The sequence below is a fragment of the Emys orbicularis genome, chromosome 7 (genome assembly GCF_028017835.1).
Source record: "Emys orbicularis isolate rEmyOrb1 chromosome 7, rEmyOrb1.hap1, whole genome shotgun sequence".
NCBI classification, from domain to species: Eukaryota; Metazoa; Chordata; order Testudines; family Emydidae; genus Emys; species Emys orbicularis.
Window position 1 is genome coordinate 40,986,712 of NC_088689.1, and position 19,424 is coordinate 41,006,135.

At 44.2% G+C, this 19,424-nt stretch overlaps 1 protein-coding gene across 2 annotated transcripts in view; it reads right to left on the reverse strand.

Annotated features, from left to right (window-relative positions):
* Positions 1-19,424, reverse strand: part of MCU (mitochondrial calcium uniporter) — a 163,194-nt gene that overhangs the window by 14,702 nt on the left and 129,068 nt on the right. For both annotated transcript variants that reach the window (XM_065407431.1, XM_065407429.1), the window contains exons 2-3: positions 13,690-13,759; positions 7,202-7,372 (exon numbers count right to left, since the gene is read on the reverse strand). In XM_065407431.1, the coding sequence (XP_065263503.1) occupies positions 7,202-7,372; positions 13,690-13,759 (241 nt within the window). The remainder of the gene's footprint in view (positions 1-7,201; positions 7,373-13,689; positions 13,760-19,424) is intronic.

Consider the following 19,424-nt stretch of genomic DNA (forward strand, 5'->3'; position numbering starts at 1 on the left):
GATGCCCTGTATCTAATCATTTGAGCACTGCAAATCTGCGGATATCTGCTTTATATCTGCAGACCATGTTTGCGGACTGGATGCAGATACAAATTTTGTATCCGCGCAGGGTCCTACTAATCATGCTGGTGTAAAATATGATTACTTCCACCCTCTATGTAAGAGCTGACAACAGCTTTGACACATCCAACCCAGTGGGGTCCTCCTTTTTGAATTTCCTAAGACTTTCTAGAAATATATCTAATTCTATGTGTCATCAGTCTGTGACCCCACAGTAAAAAACGGTTACCTACCTTTCATAACTGTTGTTCTTCAAGATGTGTTGCTTGTGTCCATTCCAAGTAGGTGTGTGCGCGCGTGATCGTCGGAAGGTTTTTCCCCTAATGGTACCCGTTGAGTCAACTGTGGAGCCCCCTGAAGTGGCACCTTCATGGCTGTATATATATAGGTCTCTGCTGACCTGCCACCTCTTCAGTTCCTTCTTGCCAGATACTCCAACAGAGGGCAGGTGGGTGGGTCTTGGAATGGACATGAGCAACACATCTCAAAGAACAGTTATGAAAGGTAGGTAATCATTTTTTCTTCAAGTGATTGCTCATGTCAATTCCAAGTAGGTGACTCCCAATTAGTTCCCCGAAGGAGGTGTCGGAGTTCACCGAGTTGCAGACTGGAGCACTGCTCTACCGAAAGCAGCAGCATCCCTACCCTGCTATGTGATGGCGTAGTGCGACATAAAGGTGTGGATAGACGACCACATCGCCACCCTGCAGATGTCCTGAATAGGGAGCTGCACCAGGAACACTGCAGACGAAGCCTACACTCTGGTGGAGTGCGCCGTCAACGCTGGGGCCAGAATCTTTGCCAGGTCATAGCACGTCCTGATGCAGGCTGTGATCAAAGAAGAAATTTGTTGGGATGAGATAGGAAACCCTTTCATCCTTACAGCGATGGCGATGAAGAGCTGTGTCAACTTTCTAAACAGCTTTGTACATTCGATGTAAAAAGCCAGTGCACGTCTAATGTCCAGGGAATGGAGCATATGCTCCCTGTCATTGGCATGCGGTTCCAGGAAGAACACTGGCAGGAAAATGTCCCGATTTGCATCAGTAGGAACTGCGACACTACTTTGTAGGGAAAGGCAACTGGACCTTGTCCTTATAGAAAACTGTATAAGGGGGCTCAGAAGTTAATGCTTTTTGCTCAGATACCCTTCTGGATGAGGTTATGGCCACTAGGAAAGCAACCTTCCAAGAGAGGTAGAGCAAAGAGCAGGTTGCTAGAGGCTCGAAGGGGGTCCCATGAGCCTGCAGAGGACCAGGTTGAGGTCCCACTAGGGGGGACTGGTTACCGCACCTGTGGGTATAGTCTGTCTAGCTCCTTAAGGAAGTGTCCAACCATGGGGCTAGCAAATACTGATTGCCCTGCCGCACCTGGGTGGAAAGTGGAAATAGCAGCCAGGTGCACCTTAATTGCTGAGGCCGCCAGCCCTTGTTGCTTTAAGTAGCGTAAATAGTCCAGTATAAAAGAGGACTGAGGATTGGAGTGGAGGGATACCCCTCTGCGAGGACCAAATAGAGAACCGTTTCCACTTGATCAGGTAAGTGGCATGAGTGGAGGGCTTTCTACTGCCCAAAAGAACTTCCCTAACTGAATCGGAGCACTGGAGCTCTAATGAGTTCAGCCATGGAGTTTCCATGCTGTGAGGTGGAGACATTCCAGATTGGGATGCTGGAGGTGGTCCTGGTCCTGCGTGATGAGGTTCCACTAAGAGGTCTAACAGTGTGGAGAACCAGTGTTGGCGGGGCCACACCGGTGCTACAAGAATAAGGGATGCCTTGTCCTGGCGGCCCTTGAGAAGGACTTTGAGGATGAGAGAAAAGGGTGGGAACGCGTACAGTCGTTATCCCGCCCATGAGAGGAGAAAGGTGTCCGAGATGGAGCCGGGGCTGTGGTTCAGGAAGGAGCCAAACTGCTAGCACTACCTGTTGCTGCGGGTCATGAACAGATCAATATGTGGCCATGAAAGGACTTCCTGAGGTGATCGGCTAGTTCATTTTGTGAGCCCGGCAGGTACGATGCTGCTAACTGTATCGAGTGGGCAATGCAAAGTCCAACAGTTTGAGGGCTTCTTGGCACAGGAGAGAAGAGCGAGCACCACCCTGTTTGTTTATATAGAATATTGCTGTGGTGTTGTCTGTCAACATTGAAACACATTTGCCCTGAAGACGGGCCTGAAACGTCTAGCAAGCTAGACGCACTGCTCTGTAGCTCCCTGACATTGATGTGCAGCAATAGTTCTGCCTGGGACCATAGACCTTGAGTCCTGACGTCACCCAGGTGCGCCCCCAACCCCAGCACCGACGCATCCGTGACTAGTGACAGCGACAGCTGTGGCTTGGAGAAAGGTACTCCCACATAGACCACCTGCGTCGGTAGCCACCACCAGAGGGACTGGAAGACCCGAGAAGGGAGTGTGACCAGCCTGTCCAGCATGTGCCAGCTCAGCCTGTACACCTCAGCCAGCCATGCTTGGAGAGGGCAGAGCCGCAGCCCTGCGTGCTGCATTACGTAGGCGCAAGCCGCCATGTGACCCAACAATCTTAGGCAATTCCTGGCTGTCGTGGTTGAGAATTGATGGAGACCTTTGATAATGGCACTTAGGGTCAGAAAACGAGACTCAAGAAGGGACGCCCTGGTTTGGGTGGAGTCCAAGAGGGCCCCAATGAATTCTATTCTCTAAGTGGGGGGTTAGGGTCGATTTCGCCACATTGAGGATGAGACAGTCTAAGGAATGTTGTCTGCACCAGGTTCACGTGCTCCTCCACCTGAGCTTGAGATCGCCCCTTGATGAGCCAGTATTCCAGGTATGGGAAGACTTGCACCTGGTGCCTGCGAAGAAAGGCCGCCACGCACTTGGTGAACACCCGAGGAGCTGCCGATAGCCCAAATGGGAGGACCGTGAACTGATAGTGCTGGCCACTGACCACAAATCGCAGAAAGTGTCTGTGGGACGGGATTATGGAGACACGGAAGTATGTGTCTTTCAAGTTGAGGGCAGCATACCAGTCCCCCAGATCCAAAGAAGGGATGATGGAAGCCAGGGAGACCACACAGAACTTTAATTTCTTCATGAATCTGTTGAGATTTTGCAGGTCTAGAATAGGCCTGAGCTGACCCTTGGCCTTGGGGTTTAGAAAATAACGGGAGTAGAACCCTCTGCCCCTGAATTCCAGAGGAACCTCCTCTCCCGCCCCGAGTAGAAAGAACGATTGCACCTTCTGCATAAGGAGTTGCTCATGAGAAGGGTCCCTGAAGAGGGATGGGGAAGGTGGGTGGGAGGGAACAGAATTGGAGAGAATATCCCAATTCCACCGTGCTCAGGACCCAGCAGTCTGAGGTGATTTGAGACCAGACATGGTAGAAATGGGATAGACGGTTCATAAAGGGAGGGAAAGGATCCAGGCATTGAGATAGTGCTCTGTCCTCAGGTGCACCTTCAAAAGTTTGGCTTTGCGCCCAACTACTGTTTAGCCAAGCCCTAGCCCTGGCCAGAGGAGGACTGCAATGGGTGCCTCCTGTTACTCCTGCCCTGCTTTCTACTAAAATCCTGTCTAGGAGGGGCAGAGTAGAATCATGTGGTGGTCTGGGGTTTAAACGGCTTTCTTTGAGGGGCCAGTGTGTGAATCCCCAGGGACTTAAGAGTCCCCTGTGAGTACTTAAGGCTATGCAGCCTTGAGTCAGTCTGCTCTGCAAACAGGCCCAAGCAATTGATGGGCAGGTCCTGGATTGTATTTTGGACCTCTTGCGGGAGCCCAGAAACCTGGAGCCAAGAGCTGCGCCTCATAGTCACTGCCGTGGCTATAGTGCGGGTAGCTGAGTCAGCGGAGTCCAGGGCGGCCTGTAGAGATGTCCTGGTCACCACCTTGTCCTTCTCCAGGACCGCTGAGAATTCGGAGCGTGAGTCCGCTGGGAGGAATTCCTGAAACTTCGCCAAAGTGTTCCAGGAATTATAAGCATAGCGGCTTAGGATCACATGCTGGTTAGCTATCCAAAGCTTGAGTCCTCCGGTGGAGTATACTTTCCAACCGAAGAGGTCCAGCTTCTGGGCTTCCTTGGATTTAGGCATTGGCTCCAGTTGCCCCTGCTGCTCCTTATGGTTAGCTGCCTCCACCACCAGGGTCCCAGGCTGGGAGTGGGTAGACAGGTGCTTGTATCCTTTGGATGGCACAAAGTATCTCCACTCTACCCCCTTGGCTGTTAGTAGAGGCAGGAGTGTGCCACAATACCTTGGCAGTGTTTTGGATAGCTTTAACAAGGGGCAAGGCTACCCTTGATGGCCCTTCTGGGGCCAAAATATCGACCATCGGGTCCATGTCCTCCACGACTTCCTCCGTTTGCAAATTAAGGTTTTGGGCCACCCTACTAAGAAGGTCCTGATGGGCCCTAATGTCGATGGCAGGCAATGTGGTGGATGTCCACGCCACTGCCTCATCAGGGGAGGAAGAGGATGACCCCTTTGGTTGCATGGGGTCTTCCAGACCCGGGGCGGAGGTGGCTGCTGTGGTACCTGGTGCCGCCGTGGCTACAGCGCCAGCGCTCGTGCCACTGCCCTGTCTTGCTGGTTCATCGGCCTGAGCCTGTGCATCCCAACCCCAAGGGGATTATCAGGTGACAGACATGGGCCTCTGACGCCATGGCCCTGGACCCCAGCACTTGGGCTTGGTGATAGGTCCATGGTGTCCAAAATGGCCACTGAGTCGACCCTTGCCACTGAGGGGACCAAGACATTATGGGCACCGGTTGCCCCTCATCCCGCCTGGGACGGCACCTGGATCAGTGCTGGGAGTGGTACCAGCTCTGGCGAGACACGTAGGAGTCCGCCTCTGACTCAGAAGAAAAGTCCGAGCTCGACCATGGTGGAGTGGATCCAGACGTTGCTGGGGAATGGTGCTGCAGTGATGGGAAATGGTGCCACATCATAGTGGACTTGCTCCTGTGGCGGACAAGCATTGGTGCTGCTGCTGCTGCGCAGGCCGATGGGATAGCAGACTGTGCCGTCATGGCAATCAGGTCCCTTGCTGCCTTGAACATGTCCAGCGTGGAGGGAAGATCCAGATCCTCCTCCAGTTCCTCCTGTACCACGGAGTCCACCAGGACTGACGGACCTTCCCACAAGGCTGGAGTTACGGCGCTGGCATTGGCAGACTCGAGGCTGAGTGTCCTGACGTGGGACACACCCCATTGGTGCCTGCACACTCCGATGGCTTGGTAGGGGAGCGCCCCCTATCAGCCCTTTTCTTCTTGAGTGGCACCGGGGACTGCGAGTGGTGCCGCATGCTGGAGCTGGTTCTCAGTGCCAGGGAACGACAGTGCCAGGGCTCCTTAGATGAGTCCTTCCTCAGCGCCAAAGCCTCCCGCACCAAGGCCGGTGCACTGGGAGCAAAGGGCTGACTCCATGAGGAGGAGTTTCAGCCAAGAGTTCTGCTCCTTTTTAGTTCTGGAGATAAAGCCCCTGCAGATTTTGCACCTGTCCACTTTCACCCAGGCACTTAATACGGGAATCGCGTGGTCCCCCTTTGGACATAGGCTTAAGGAACAACTCACACGACTTGAAGCCCTGAGATTGAAGCATGCCCCGGTCCTGGGGAAGGGGTTATTGCGGGGGGACCCCCAACGTAAACCTAACTAACTTAAACTAAACTACAACTAAGCTACATAACTGTTTACAGATAGACAAGAAAGATGACCAGTAGGGAAGCACTTGCAAATGCAAGAATGAGAGCTGCTCCAATGACTGTCACTGGTGGTAAGAAGGAACCTATATACATGGCCACGAAGGCACCACTCCAGGGGTCTCCACTGCCAACCAGACGGGTACCGCTAGGGGAAAAACCTTACGACGATAATGCACGTGGCACGCACACATCTACTTGGAATGGATATGAGCAATCACTAGAAGAATAACTGTTTTAAAGCTGTGGTGGTGCATACACCATGGGTGATCTAAGCACAGTACTTGAGTGTACTTTGCTCTATGAACACTCCTCCTCCTTGCAAACTGATTAGAGGGCTCCAGTTGTGTCACTAGCAGAGTCTCTAAATCAGGTTTTTTTAGTACACTCCTGCCATGCCTTCAGTCTAGACATTAGGGTAACCACAATCAGGACTTTCAGTGGCCATAAGGCAGTTTAGCTGAGCAACTGTACTTTGCGTGATTAATAAAACTTGTTTGGAGACAGGGCACAGGCTATCTACACAAGTTCATGAGGGAGCATCTCTATAAAGCAAAACCATTTGCTTGTTAAACAGAATTTCAACTGATCGAATATTTTAGATTGTAGGGTTTAAAAATATATTTAAAGAAAAAATACTTGAACAGCAGCAGACCCTTTCTACTCTTCCTGGAATGATTTAATTTTGTGAAGACCATAGTAAGGAAAAAAAGTGATTCTTCTCGGACTTCTTTCAATAGAATGTCTCCATGGATAGTCTCTCATACTTGGATGCTGGTGCCACTATCAAGCATGGATTTACAAAAAAGACCTAATTTTCACAGTGAGAAAATGCCAACACCTTTCTAGATATTTGGATCTGATAGGCAGGGAGAGGGAAAACAAGTTAATTAATCCATGTTTATATTTCTATTCTCAAGGTAGTTTTTTAAACTGCCCCATGGTACTTTGATTTATCTTTTTTGCTAAAAGGATTCTCATTCAGAGGTATTAATGTGAAGCTCCTCTTTGCCACTTTGATATCCTCAATCATTAAACTCCCAAATACCTATGCAACTTCTAAAAATGAGGTTGTTTGAGCTGTTACATTCACACAGCTACAGTAACTAATGCTGCAGCAAGGGCCAGTGTGCCCCTGCTCCACGCAATTTTCATTACGAATCACCTTTTTGAGAGTGAGATGCGAAGGTAAGAAGGAAACTATAGCTATAGCAAAAAGTAGTTTCTAAGTTGAAGCTTGGTGTTAGAAATGTCCCCTCTCCCTCCACATTACTGTCTACCCTGTCCATGAAATATATGAGCATGCACTCAGAGAACCAATAGAATATTCCCTATGTTGGAGGCTGCACTTCCACTGGTAAACATGTTCAAGACATTACTTTTAAAAAAGTTTAAGGTCTGAAAAGGTGCTATAGTTGAATGGAATAAGGTGATATGGGTAGTCCATTTGTTTGCATAAATAACTGTACCTGGGGAGTAGATTGCGACCCGGTCAATTCCCCGGTCCTCTGCCTGCAGCTGTTGTAAGAACACTCCAACAGAGTCTGAGATAGGTTTAAGCGTGAACTGGCAACGCTCGCGTCGGGATGGAAGATTCACAGAAATCACAGGTAACCCATTTTGGTAAACCACTGTCACATCTAGAGAAAAGAATATTAGACTCAAGACAGACCATTTCCAAATATGCAGTATAAGGGGAAAAAAATACCTTGTGTAACAATCTTGTAAATGTCCCATGAAGACATGGCAGGGATGGTTAAATAGCAAAGTGGAAGCTCCAAGTTTTTAATTATTGTTTATTACTATACAGACAGCCTTATCAATCTTTGTGTTGAAGGATATCAGAAGTTCTCCCTCCCCACAAGTTCACAGCATCTATTAACTTTCTGGTGCTTTGTTGGAAAGTCTTAAAGTGGAGTGTGATTCTTAGAGATACGATGAAAGTGTGGCTATTGGACAAAAGTGCATGGTAATTAATAGCAACAGTGATAAAAAATGTTCTTTAATCTAAGCACCAAACATTTGGTACTTTGCAAGACAAAACAGATGGTCTTTCAGATTGTAATCTCTGAAATAAAGACAGATCACACACTAGGAGACCCAGCAAAAGGACATACTTCAGAAAAATTATGTTTTTACGCTGATTAATTCAATTTTTCCCTATTTGTGTGGAATGAACAAATCAGCCTTAAGTAGGACCAATAAGAGGACAGTCAGAATTTTGTCAGAACATACCACCTTTCCCTCTCTTTAATCCTAGTTTGTGCTCTAGAACATAAGTTTACTTACCCAAGTTAACAGGTCATGTGGCTAAATTCCTTGGCCTTTGCTGAAGCTCATCTTCGAGAGAACCAGAGTTTGTGTCTTTCTATTCCAATAAGCAATTGGGAACCTCTATCTATAACTCCCAATGGTTTGAGATCTGTCTATGGATCAGAGCCTGCATTAAACTGCTATGATTTCTATAGTAACATTTCTTTTGCTACTTTTTATTCAGCTCTCTATCTGACTTACAGTGAACCTCATCAGGGTACTTGGAGAACTACAACTTGAATTTAAAAACACTCAATTTATACCATCACAGGTTCAATATTGTGTTTTATTTTATGTGGTCTGATGAAAAAAATGCAAGTGGTCGTTGATTATGTAATCTATATGCAAAGTGTCAGTTGTTCAAAGTAAACTCATATTACTTATGCAGCTGTAAAACAGTCCTGACTAGAATAAATATAATTTCCTAAAGTGTAGGGGTATCCATATTCTCCTGCATCAAAATTTGCACTTCAGTGAAAGGAAGGGATACATAATTTTCTTTTCTAAACCATTACACTTAGAGAGAGAGAGAGAGAGAGAAAACCTCTAATTGTCTGTAGAAATGTATATGGTAAAGAGCTTACATATTGGTTAAAGTTTATGCCTCAAAACATTCAGAGTGTTTTTCAGCAAATTATTATTAATGACCTCCCTGGGCTCTCACATAATCATGGCAGAAGACCTAGATTATTTTCCCAAGCAAAAAAAAAAAAAAAAAAAATTGCTTTCACCTTTGGGAGATAGCCAAATGTAAATTAGTAGCTTATCAGAGACCTCTTAAGTTATCCAATATATGGTGCTTCTTATTGACTTTTCTACTGAGGCATAATTCACACGCACATTTTCTGTTATACTCCATGCTGGTAGCACAAACTGTTACATCAGAGACTGGAAATATTTTAATTTCAGATGATGCCCTGGTCACACATGTCTTAGACCTGACCCCAATGCTGGGAAAGAATACTCCTTACAGAAAACCTCCCTGACTTTTTGAGGCCCCAGTGTCTACATTATTGTTTGTTTTTTATGAAGGGGAGGGGGGAACCAATGAGATCAACTTATTAAAACTAACTCAACTGCAAACACTATTCCTACCCTCTCTTTCGAGAATGTAAATTGGTATTAGGAGACACTAATTAAAAAAAACAACACACACACTGGAAAAGTGCAAAAAGCTGATGGCAATTTTCTAGAACTGATACAAGTTGAGTTTTAAAACTTAATGAACAAAACAGAAGAAATGTAATGTAGTCTGAACAAGACAAAGCCAGAGTTGAATTAGCCCTTTACAATGACTTGTAACCTGGCCTGAATTCCATAATGAATGTCATTTTTACTTTTTGCTCACCAAAAGCAGTGCACTCTTGGCATGTGTTGCCAGGACACGAGGCCTCTACAGTGATATCTACAATTAAAGACTCCCAAAGGATAACACATTGATTTCAAAAGAATTACAGGTGGTATTGATGTTTAACTGCTTTACACTTCCAGACACTGCAACAGGATGAAACACAAGGATTTCTTTATTACATTCCCTTATACTTTTGAAGTGCTTTAAGATGTCTAAAGTCAGGGATCCAAAAATCACTAGTCACTCTTGAAAATGTAGACTAGAAAGTAAAAAGCAATCATAGCAGATTTATCTGAAAAAAGTTGTGCTTGTTTGAACAGTTAAATGGCATTTCTAATCCCATGCTAGCAACTATTTTTAGGTTACTTACGATTTTGATAATGGAGGTCAATGTTTGCCACCTCTTTCACATTACTATATTGCCAATATATCTACAGGATATCGGTTAGTGTCAGGTAAATTAATGATTTTTCTACTGTGGAGAAATGAGCTCAGAAGGAATTCTGTGACAAACTGGATGAAGTTAAATTGTTAGTTTTTTTTTTTCAAAATATTAACATATTAATATTATGTTTTTTCAAAATATTAATTGATCCTGTGGCTGGTATGCACACAACATAATAAAATCTTATACAAATTATATATAAGCATGGAGACCATGGGCAAGTATGTGCTAGGCTCTAGTACAATGTAAAAAAATGTTGGATTTAAAATGCTAGTCTGATCACATAGCCCGTGGACCTTCTCCATTATTGGAAAGAATGAGGGGATGCTGTTTCAAGCTGTCTCTACACTAGCAAATATCGATAATCTTCCACAGTGGCACTAGGACAAGTGCAGCTCCATTGTCTCTAACACTGGTGGAAGTGTGTAAACTGACCATTGGCATTTTCATCACCATCTGCTCAAAGCAGATCTAGATGACAGTAATAAAAATGCTGCAAACAAGTCTATACTAGCAGTACCTTCAATTGCTAGCACCAGTATAAGTTTTCCAAAAAATTTCGAGTGTAGATGAAGCCACATTTCCTTAGGATGACTGGTCTGTGACTATACTGTGTCTTCTTCACAACACCTTATACAATGAACTTAAAAAAAAATTTCATTCTCAAACCTTATTTACAGCTGGAAAAGGCCCATAATTCAGCTGGATCATGGCTGATCCTCCTATCTTCCAGTGAAGGTCAGGCCTTGTCAAACCTTTACTACTGGGGGGAAAAGCCTCAGGTAAGAATGAAACTGAGGACCTCAATATTTCCAACCCAACAGATCCCAAGAAATAAACATCAGGCCTCAGGGAATTGATATGGGAAAAGTCAAAGAGGTAGTTGTATAATGAGATATACTGCATATTGGTTGGCTCTTTGTCAGACCTAGTCCTTTGATAGCCCTGTGTGGTATGTGACCCGTAGGATTGGGAGGCATATGTAATCGAGTACAAAATGTTTATTTTTAGCATGTCACTCTGGATTAATTTTAAACCAATACTCTAACTTATATCATGCATTTAAAAGTAATGTCATGCATATACTATTTCACGTACACAATTTTCCTACTTTTTTTTTTTTATTGTAAACCGGTCACTTAATGAAAACACAAAGGTTTTTGGAAAACCTCCAGTTCAGCAGTTAGAGTTAGGGGTGGGAGACTGAACTTCATCGTTGCACTCTGTCTGAAATTTTAACTCTGCAAATGTAAGCCTCAAAAATGCAGTGTGGTGTGGTGTGGTGTGGTGTTCTTTTGTTTTTTTAAGAAAATGTGGTCAGTATTACCTTGGGAAGTGTACTCAACATTAAAAAACATGGGCGTGTCAAATTAATACTTAGGGTTGAACATTTAACAAAATTACTTGAAGGAATAAAGTGAAATACCAAAGTACACTATGAGAAAGACTAAATGATTCAGAACTCATCAAGTCATACCCAAACTATCCTACATAAAATGCATAATCTTATCAAAATTTCGCCTGTCCTTCCTTTTATTTCACCCTCCCTGGTTCATTTAAAACTTATTGTTATATCTGGTTCCTAAATTTAGCTTGTAAACGCTAGTCTTATTCCATATGTATTCACTGGCTACACTCAATGTTTAAGTTTGTATATGAAAAGCTGCAACTCTCACTAGCACACTGGATCATCCTGCACAAGCACCGTCTACAGTTATCTTGAGCTATGGAGCCATAAAGCAGACATCAATGTAGAAGTCTTCTGTTTTCATTTTGTAGCATGAGTTTGGTGAACTGGGACCTTCATTTCACTAGAGATTACCTTCTTTAGCAACAGATTCCCTTGCCTTATGTCACACAGTGACACTATTGAAAAGCTCAGTATCTGAGCCCTTTAACTGTAAAGAAAGGAGGAAACTGCTTTAATAATGAATAAATGATCAAGGCAAGGATCAAGTAAGTAGTTGGTACAACTGCACTTTAAGTATGTTCACTGTTTATTAAATATCTGTCACATAAAAATACTGGGTACACATAGTTCTAGCAGAAGACTACTTAGCATGAATTTTTGCTGGACAATTATATTCTTCCTTTCTTAAAGCTAGTTTTGTAAAAGTGGATATTAGAAAGGTTAACTATAGTTCTTTGCAAATGACACTTTCGTCAAACTGTGACTGGTTTATCTTATATTTAGTTTATCCACCAATTTAATTAAGATCCCAGATCTATACAAAACTTTTGGGCTATTCATTCTCTCAGCAGGAAATATTTGCAATTTGGAGCACTTGTTATACTGTATGTTTTCACTAACCTGCAGACCTATTCTGGGATACAAGACTACAAAAGTGCTCTCCAAAGATTTTTCTTCAAATGTACGTATAACTGGAGATCTAGCACAAGGAGCTTTGGCAATGACCCCTTTGAATTCTGATCCACTTACGATTTTTGGGGGGTGGCAGGAATGTATATTAAAGCTTCTTTTAGCTTGAAACTGCATGGCTGTGTTGTGGGAGATTTCAGACACACTCCTGTGTGTGGCAATTACTTCTTCCACAGCATGCAAATGTAAAAAGAATGTAACACAGGCACCCTATCCAGGGATTCTCAAACTCGGGGGAGGGAGGAGGTGTCACAAGGTTATTACATGGAGGATTGCAAGCTGTCAGCCTCCACCCCAAACCCTGCTTTGTCTCCAGCCTTTATAATGGCGTTAAATATATTAAAAAGTGTTTTTAATTTATGGATGGGGAGTCGCACTCAGAGGCTTGCTATGTGAAAGGAGTCATCAGCACAAAAATTTGAGAACCACTGCCCTGTACAGACTTGTATAACAATAAATCTAAATATGCTTGTCAAAGATTGAGACAATGTTTTTGTTCTGGATAGGTGGCTTACTTAATAACATGAAATTAAAGTAACATTTATAAGGTGTGCCTTCATTTGCAGTTTGTAACATGGAAGTTTTTAATGCCAGTTTGTAAATTCTGATCTCTTGGAACTGTCATTTTATCTCTATTTTGAGGTAAAACATGGCTGATCCTTTGCATTGCCTCCACAACTTTCCCAGACCCAGTTGACCTAGAAGTACACCGGTGGGGTGAGGCTAGGAGATGCTTTGCTGGACTGGTGTCCCCCTTCAGCTATTTCAAAAGCAGCACAGACTGGCTCTGGAGGGAGCTGGTATGAAAAGCTATGGCTTGTTTGGAGGGAGGAAGAGGAAAGATATAGGAAGAGTAAAAGTAAAATTGTGCTATATTTGGGGCTCAGCAGCTATTTTGCAAAAGAAAGCCAGGGATTGGTTTAGTGGCACAGCTACATGGCATTCTGTAAGATGATGAGAGTGACCTTCAAGACTCCTTGTTCTCATAAGCAAATGAAGTGGGCTGTGGATGTGATGTATGGTTTCTGGGCATGAACATTAATCACGCCTTTCTGAAGCAAATGACCACTCTCTTCTCAAGTCAGGAAATGAAACTGATGATAAACAAAAAATCCTTTTATCTTCCTCCTTCCTTCCCAGAGGGAGGGTGCTACCATGGTGAAGCAGAACTAGGGAAAACTCAGGGAAAGTAAAGGAGCAGTTGCCCTAGAAGGATTATGTGCATGCATTTATCCAAACTTCAACAAAAGATATAGGGGCAGCCCAATTTTTTTTATTTTACGCAAGCGACTTTATGAACAGTATTTCATACTGCTGTTGTCTTAGCATTGCCATTTCGTCTCCACCCCCACCCCAGTCCCTGGAGAAAAATTAGATGGCATCACAGGAAAAATAAACAATCACACTGGGTGATTTGAGTTGGAAAGTCATTCAGAAACAAGACTAAAAATACTTTTCCAAAACTCACCATCAGAGGGCACTACTGTACTGCAATGCACCACTCTCAAGCTCTGCCATGGAGAAAGCCTCTGGTGCACCTAGAAAATCCAAACACAGCAAAATGGAATGGTTAATAAAGAGCAAATGCTGGGTTATGCCAGTCTCTCAGATTCTCACCCCACTGCCACCTCCTACTCTCTCTCCACACATCCTAATGACATTTATCTAGGCATATCCTCCTATCTACCACAGGCATGACAGCAAGTCAGGAGTATCGGTCAAGAGCAGCATCTTTTGTTGCCATCTGTCATCCAGAAGGGATTTTACCCCCTCAGCCACGTTCACTTCTCATGGTTGCTGCCCACCAAATAGTGTAGTTAGAGAAAACTTTAAAGGGGCAGCTTAGAAATCAATGTTTGTTGGCGTAACAGCCACTTTAGCTTAAAACTGAATTTTTGAACATTAAATTTGAGAGAGTCACAGGTAGAGAAGGCAAGAAAAAACATAAGGTAAAGAGCAGTACAAGTAGATAACACTTAGGAAAGACAGAAGGAACTGCAACATAATGGGTGAATAGAAAGAGTTATGAAGAATTATAGGTTAGATCATTTTGTCCTTTGGGTATATAAATCAACAAAAACAGAGGAAAAGGTCATTTTTATTATGTTTCATACAAGCAAGCTTGTATACAACCACCTTACCAGAATCAGGGAAAAAGGGGCAAGACCACCGGGCTGAAAAAGACTGCCTTGCAGTAATCAGGAGAAAAGTACAGAAGTGGATTGACTTACTTTTGTATGTATTGACATTATTTACCCTCGGTAAGCCACATATATTAGTTTGTAGAGGAGAGCCTAGAGTCAGGCTGATTTAAGCACTTGTTTCCAGAAATATTGTATTCTAGGATAACCCCACTACATGTGTTTGAGAAATGCTTACTGGTAGATTACAGCACTAGCACAAACCTACAAAGTCCCCCCATTTTATAAACTAGATAGCATTAGTCAAGATTGGAGCAGTCTATATATTTAAGTAGTTAGTACATTTAGATATTTCAGCGGTTTGTGACCATGTTTAATTGCAAATTATTTTTGTATTCCAAAGCCTGTATTCCAATTACAAGTGTACCTTTAGTAAAGAGTCTTGCTTTAAGTGTTTTTTGGACAATTTCTGCATTGATGAGAATTTTGTATCAAGAACTCAAACGTGTTAGTTATTCCTGTACCAAGTTGTCAAATGAACTTAAAACTATTCGGTTAGGGGCAGGGTGGATAAAAATCAATGATTTTAAAAAAAATAAAATAAAATAAAATAAAAAAAGATTTTTTTTATTTAAATCGGATTTTTTTGATAGGTTTTTTCCTCAAAAAGCATTTTATCTAAAGATAGTTTTAATTAAGATACAATATAGCTCAAAGATATCTCATCATGGAATAGGGATTATAAATTCTTATTCTATAGTATGAGACAATATATTCATGTAATATTTAAGAAAAGTTTTGTAAATGAGTTCCAATAGTTCATGGATTAGGGACCCAATTTTATGGGGTCCCAGGGGCTTCTCTATAGATTATTTAGAGGTTACTCTTTCTATCTACCCAATGGGACTCAGTGCTCAGTCTAGAAGATACCATTAGAGATGCTTAGTTTTGCAGTTCTCAAACTGTGGATTTGTGTTTCCAGAGATTGCTTGTTAACAGAAAAACTATTTTTAAATAAATTCTAAAATAATATATAGATGTGAGAAATAACAGACCTCAACCCTATTGTCCCTCTGCAAATTTGTATACACAGAGTCAATCCCTTACCTCTCTCTAAAAGTGCAAAGTTTTAAAAAGTTCAATGAATAGAAGATTGTCAGAGGTGGAATATATCTGGACAAGGAGAAGTCTAGAGATAAATGTGAGAAGGGAGGGACAAGCAGTAGAAACAAAAGTGAAACTGTTTGAGCAGCATATTCCAGAAGTCTTGAGGTCTTTCTGAGTGTAGCCTTCATTGATTTGAGATCTACCATACCATTCTCTCACTAGAAGGGAAAACCTATAATGGCAGCAGGCCATAAAAGAGACTTAGTTTGGGAATAAGAACCATTCAAGAAATATATGTTTGCTGATGATGTTTTAAAGAAAGTCACACCAGTGAACTGGTGGAAGTCACTTAAGCACTTGGATTCAGAGACTGTTGAAGTGATAATCTCACTTTTAACAGCAGTAGCTTCTTCTGCCAGTGTAGAAAGAGTATTTTCTTCCTTTGGACTAATTCATTCCAAATTGAGAAATCATTTTGGACCTGAAAAAGCAGGAAAGCTTGTTTTTCTTTTCCAGATTATTAGGGTTAGCATACTTCCACAATCAAAAAAGAGGACGGGGGGGGGGGGCGGCGGGAGGAGCCCCGCTCTAGCCCCGCCCCTGCCCTGCCCCCCCTCCATCCACTTCCTCCCACTTCCCACCCCCTGACTGCCCCCCTCAGAACCCCCAACCTCCCCCTGCTTCTTGTCCCCTGACTGCCCCCTCCTGAGAACCCCCCACCCTAACTGCCCCCCTAGGACCCTACCTGTCCCCTGACTGCCCCGACCCTTACCCACACCCCCACCCCATATTCACACCCCCACCCCCAGACAGACCCCCGGGACTCCCATGCCCTATCCAACTGCTCCCCGCCCCCTGACAGGACCCCCAGAACTCCCGACCCATCCAATCCCCTCTGCTCCCTGCCTGCCTCGACCCCCTCTCCACACCCCCGCCCAAAGACAGACTCCCATGCCCTATCCAACCGCTCCCCACCCCTTGACAGGACCCCCAGAACTCCCGACCCATCCAATCCCCTCTGCTCCCTGCCTGCCTCGACCCCCTCTCCACACCCCTGCCCCATATCCACACCCCCTCCCCCAGACAGACCCCCGGGACTCCCACGCCCTATCCAACCACTCCCCGCCCCCTGACAGGACCCCCAGAACACCTGACCCATCTAACCCCCCCTACTCCCTGACTGTCCCAACCCCTCTCCACTTTAGCAAGAGCCCAGGAATCGGGCTGCGCTCCGGCCGAGGTCGCGGGGCTTCGGGCCGGGCAGGAGATGCTCGGCCGGGGCCGGGCCAGCGCGCTCGGCCAGAACCGGGGCTGCTGCCCTGGGGCCCGAGCCGGGCCGGAGCCGCTGGGGCTGGAGCCGGGGGTGCTCGGCCGGCACTGCTCGGCCGGAACCGGGGCTGGTGCCCCAGGGGCCGAGCTGAGCCGGGCTGGAGCCGCTGGGGCCAGGGCCAGGGCCAGGGCCAGCGCCGCTGGGGCCGGGGCCAGGGCCAGGCCAGCGCGCTCGGCCGGAACCGGGGTTGGTGCCACGGGGCCCGAGCCGAGCCGGGCCGCTGGGGCCGGAGGGAGCCGCTCGTCCAGGGCCGGACTGGGCGGCGCCGCGCCTCCCTGGAGCCTTCCTCCTCGCGTCCCCCCCGCCCCAGCTTACCTGCTGCTGCCCACCTGCCCCTGCTTGTTTTCAGACTTCCCGCGAACATCTGATTCGCGGGAAGCAGGGGAGGGGGAGGAGCAAGGGGGGGAGCGTTCAGGGGAGGGGAGGAGGGGGAAGTGAGCTGGGGGAGGGGTGGACAGCTGCGGGGCCAGGCGGCGTGCTAAGGCTGCAGGGAATGGAGCCGGGAAAGGGCTTTGGATGCCGAGCGGCACTTGGCCGCCGCTTTTGGTCTATAAATAGCCGACGGGGGGAAATCCCGGACATTTTTAGATTTTCAGAAATCCCCCCCGGACGGCTATTTAAAGAACGAAAAGCTGGACATGTCCGGGGAAATCCGGACCTATGGTAGCTCTAAGATTATGAACAAACAGGAAAATGAAGGTGAAGATGACAGAGTTAGCTGCAGAAGCCAATATTTTAAGTTTCTCATGTTGACCTGGCTGACAATCGATTTAATTTGTTTTTTTAAAAATGGTATTTCATTGAACTATTTTAGTTAAAACAATTAAAAAAAAAACAAAAAACCACAAACCTGATTTTAAAAAACTTAAATGTTTAACTGAATTCAAATGCTTGTTTTGTTAAACTATTATATGTTTGCGGTTGAAGAAAAAAAATCCAGAATACAGAACATTGTTGTTTTAGTTAAATAAAACAATTCAAATGTCTGTCTGCTGATGTTCCCCTCCTAATACAGCATGGCAAGAAAATCCTCCAAATATTAATGATTAACCTGTTGAATTGGAGATAGTTCACCTCCCAATGACTTCATAAATATCTGCTTCTATTACCTTTGGTGAATGAAGTAACCAAACAATCATTCATTTTCTGATATAGCTGTAAAACTAATCTGAAAAGTTTTCAAAATAAATCACTTAAAAATATAGAGTGTGTACCTTCTAAAAATGAAACCTACATCTATCTCTGAGCTGTGAAGACTATGTATTAAGGTTATAACAACCAACAAGAATGCACTTTTATGTATAAATCCATGATTAAATCGAGTCTTCCTGACTAGTGATTTAAATCATGATTTAAATCAAATCCACCCTGCTTAGGGGAATGTCAATGGAATAAAAATTGCTTTCTCAGCAATTTAATTTACGTTTTGAACATCTCAGAGCTGTGTTTGGATGGTGAACAAAAGAGAAATGGTCATTTTAAAAGTCTGTCTGAATTTAAAAGAAATGAATTTATACACTTCTACTGGGCTGGAAAAATCTTGCTTTTTGCTGGAAAAAGTCTACATTTTGGGCCAAATTTAAAATTGCAGTGTCCCTTTAACATTTGAAAATAGCAAGTCTGACTAAAAGCAAAAGATGGTTCGGAATGAAGATCTGGATATTTAATCTGACTGTGGGATCCTAAGAGGAATATTGAATGTCCACTGCTTGAGCTACCAAGCAAAACCCGCCCACTAAGTTATAAACATGGTTCAATTTACTTTGAAACAAACTGTCACAGCTCCAGATGTCCTGGAAAATGGTGGTGTTCCCCTCTCTTTGCACTTCTGTTACACAGCGAAGGCTGTGTTAGCATTTGCACTGGAAATTCCAATTGTCAAAAGCTGTGCAGTTCATATGTAAACACACAAGGCTGTAAATATGACATACGGTTGTCCCTAGTTCAAGAGAAACTAAGACCCTTTTGAATGAAGTTGAAATCACTAACTTCATACTTACATTAATGCTTCTAAATCTACATAAAGTCCAACAGCCATCAGGTATGCACAGATAGTAAAGTTGTGATTTTTTAAAAAATTAAGTGTTCTGAAAACAGTTCTGACATTGCTCAATATTTCATTTTTGTTTCACCCTATTTCAAGGCAGAACAGCAAACCCTTTAAACTTAACACTTCTAATCCTTTCCCCCCTTATCTGAAGCCACAATCTGTATGCAGAAACATCAGATACAGAATTACCTTACTACCTGATTTTTGCAGGACAGTCTTACGTCTGACAGCTGTTCAAACAGTCCCAAATATCCTTTAAGGCCTGTTTTATCACTACCACATAATTGTCGTAATCATTCAAGTGTTCTTTCTTTAAAATCACACATATTACTCTGGTATGAAGTGATGACATGAAGCCAACTATCCCTCAAAACAGTGTCAAAAGTGGCAGTTGTGGAAATATTACACTAGGAGGATTTTAAGTTTAGGAGGCGAGTATGCAGCAGGTGCAGACTAACACTAGAAACTTTCCTACTTTAATGCAAAATATTCTTCAAAACAAAGGAAGAGGGAAAAGAAAGAAATTATGCGGTGTATGTGCCGAATGCCTGTTGTAAGGCAAGGTGTTTAACCAT